General features: G+C 44.0%; 1 protein-coding gene across 2 annotated transcripts in view; it reads right to left on the bottom strand.

Moving 5' to 3' along the window:
• LOC107733136 (fibrinogen-like protein 1) overlaps window positions 1-1,649 on the bottom strand; it is an 8,731-nt gene extending 7,082 nt beyond the window's left edge. For both annotated transcript variants that reach the window (XM_016544643.1, XM_016544642.1), the window contains exon 1: window positions 1,189-1,649. In XM_016544643.1, the coding sequence (XP_016400129.1) occupies window positions 1,189-1,629 (441 nt within the window). In that variant the 5' untranslated portion in view covers window positions 1,630-1,649. The remainder of the gene's footprint in view (window positions 1-1,188) is intronic.
• Between the last annotated feature and the right edge of the window lie 86 nt (window positions 1,650-1,735).

Below are 1,735 nucleotides of genomic sequence, written 5' to 3'. Positions count from 1 at the left end.
TTTGTGAACATTTGGGCGGCGTTATGCAAATCTTCTCACATCGTGACGTAGCATGTGGGGGCGTGTTAGAACGAGCCGTTTTAGGTAGGCGTGGTTGACTCTTAACTTTTATAAAGAATATCACTTTGGATTTGTGACTTTAGTCTTTGCAACTTTACAGCTTTACAGATCTTCTTTATGCACCAAGAGCTTGTAACACTCCAAAGAGAAAGGAAAAATTGAAATCGCATCATATGACCCCTTTAACACAATTAACGCAGGGGCGGAGCTAGGGCTGGCCACCCCACGCACAACTGCTGCTTCTGTCTCTTTTTCTTGACAAGAATTGCGTTTATTTAGACACACAGAACATCTTTATACGGCCACATTAAACGGGAGACTTTTCAGATGCGCACTACAACTTCACCTCAGTGCCAGGTGCTAGTCAAACGAGCGCGGACAAGCTACAGGTGACGAGGAGCTTCAGTAGAACAACAGTGAACTGTGGTCAGATGAGATGTTGTCAGGCCATTATGTCAGTAAAAAACAATTTTCCTGTCCTGTCAGCCATATACTGTACATTTTGGTGTGTGCTAAATTTTTAGAACGCGATGTGATGAGCAAGACTCTTCAAAAGCTGCCAGAGCAAAGGTCAAGCACGTCTGTCTAACATATGTTTGCAGGGGCGCCACTATGGTTTCTGGGCCCCCTGAACAGCATATTGACTCCGGGGACGGAGGGAGGTCCCCCTCGGTAAAAATCGTGTTCCGGGCCCCCTCTCCCTCTTTGGGTCCTTGGAATTGTCCTAACATTCCCCCCCCTCATTATGGCACCCCTGTATGTTTACATAGAAAAACAATGGAAAAGCAGCACAGCAGAATGTAAAAATGTGCTTTATGCAAATTGTTTCAGGTTATTAGAATACATTTAAAATGCTGTGTCATGCATGGGATGCTATAAAAGACGATATATCGCAACAGTCATTGTTTACACAATAAAACGGTTTACACTACAAACCATTGTGTTCATAATTAAGATAATACATTAAAATAATATGGTAAGACACCAGTTTGCAATATCAAGCAGCAAAATTAGCTGTTTTGTACAGCTAAAAATAGCTGGAAGCAGATGACACCGGAAGCCAGACCCATTCAATTTAAAAATGGCCGCGCCCGCTTTTACAAGAAAAATAAGGTGGAGAACTCTTATCTGCAGCTCCAGCACTTTGATGCGATGTCTGTGATTCCTCAGTTCTTCTTGAAGCTCTGAGATGGTCTCTTTCAGGTCCTGCATTTGCTGCTTGCGCTCTTCGTTCTCACGCAGCCAGTAGGAGACCTCATCTGTACAGCGGAACATGTCCGGACACCTCTGCTCCTCCAGCTGAGGTAATGTGGCTATTAAACGACATTGTCTGTTTGGCATCACTTCATTGCTGTATTCACCACACTGCATTAAGCCACTGCTAACTCGATGTGTCTGAGAAGTGCCTGTTTTGTCTGTGGTTTTAGATTCTTCAACAGCCTCTTTGGTTTTGACAACAGGAAATTGGACCCATGCTGCCCAGAGTAACAAAGCATACAGCAGAGATACCATTCTGCAATAGACTGAAGTTCTCCAGAAGACGTAAGGACTAGAGAGTGAAATCCTCATCAGACCCTGAAACCTGTTTGGGTCCTCAGATTGGCAAAGCTTATTTCCTCATGGTTTAATGCTGTCACTAGATCTTTCCAGGGCAGATGGGATGTAAATGAGATGG

Source organism: Sinocyclocheilus rhinocerous, unplaced genomic scaffold (genome assembly GCF_001515625.1).
Source record: "Sinocyclocheilus rhinocerous isolate Xijiao unplaced genomic scaffold, SAMN03320098_v1.1 scaffold8, whole genome shotgun sequence".
NCBI classification, from domain to species: domain Eukaryota; kingdom Metazoa; phylum Chordata; class Actinopteri; order Cypriniformes; family Cyprinidae; genus Sinocyclocheilus; species Sinocyclocheilus rhinocerous.
This window is presented reverse-complemented; position numbering and strand designations above follow the sequence as displayed.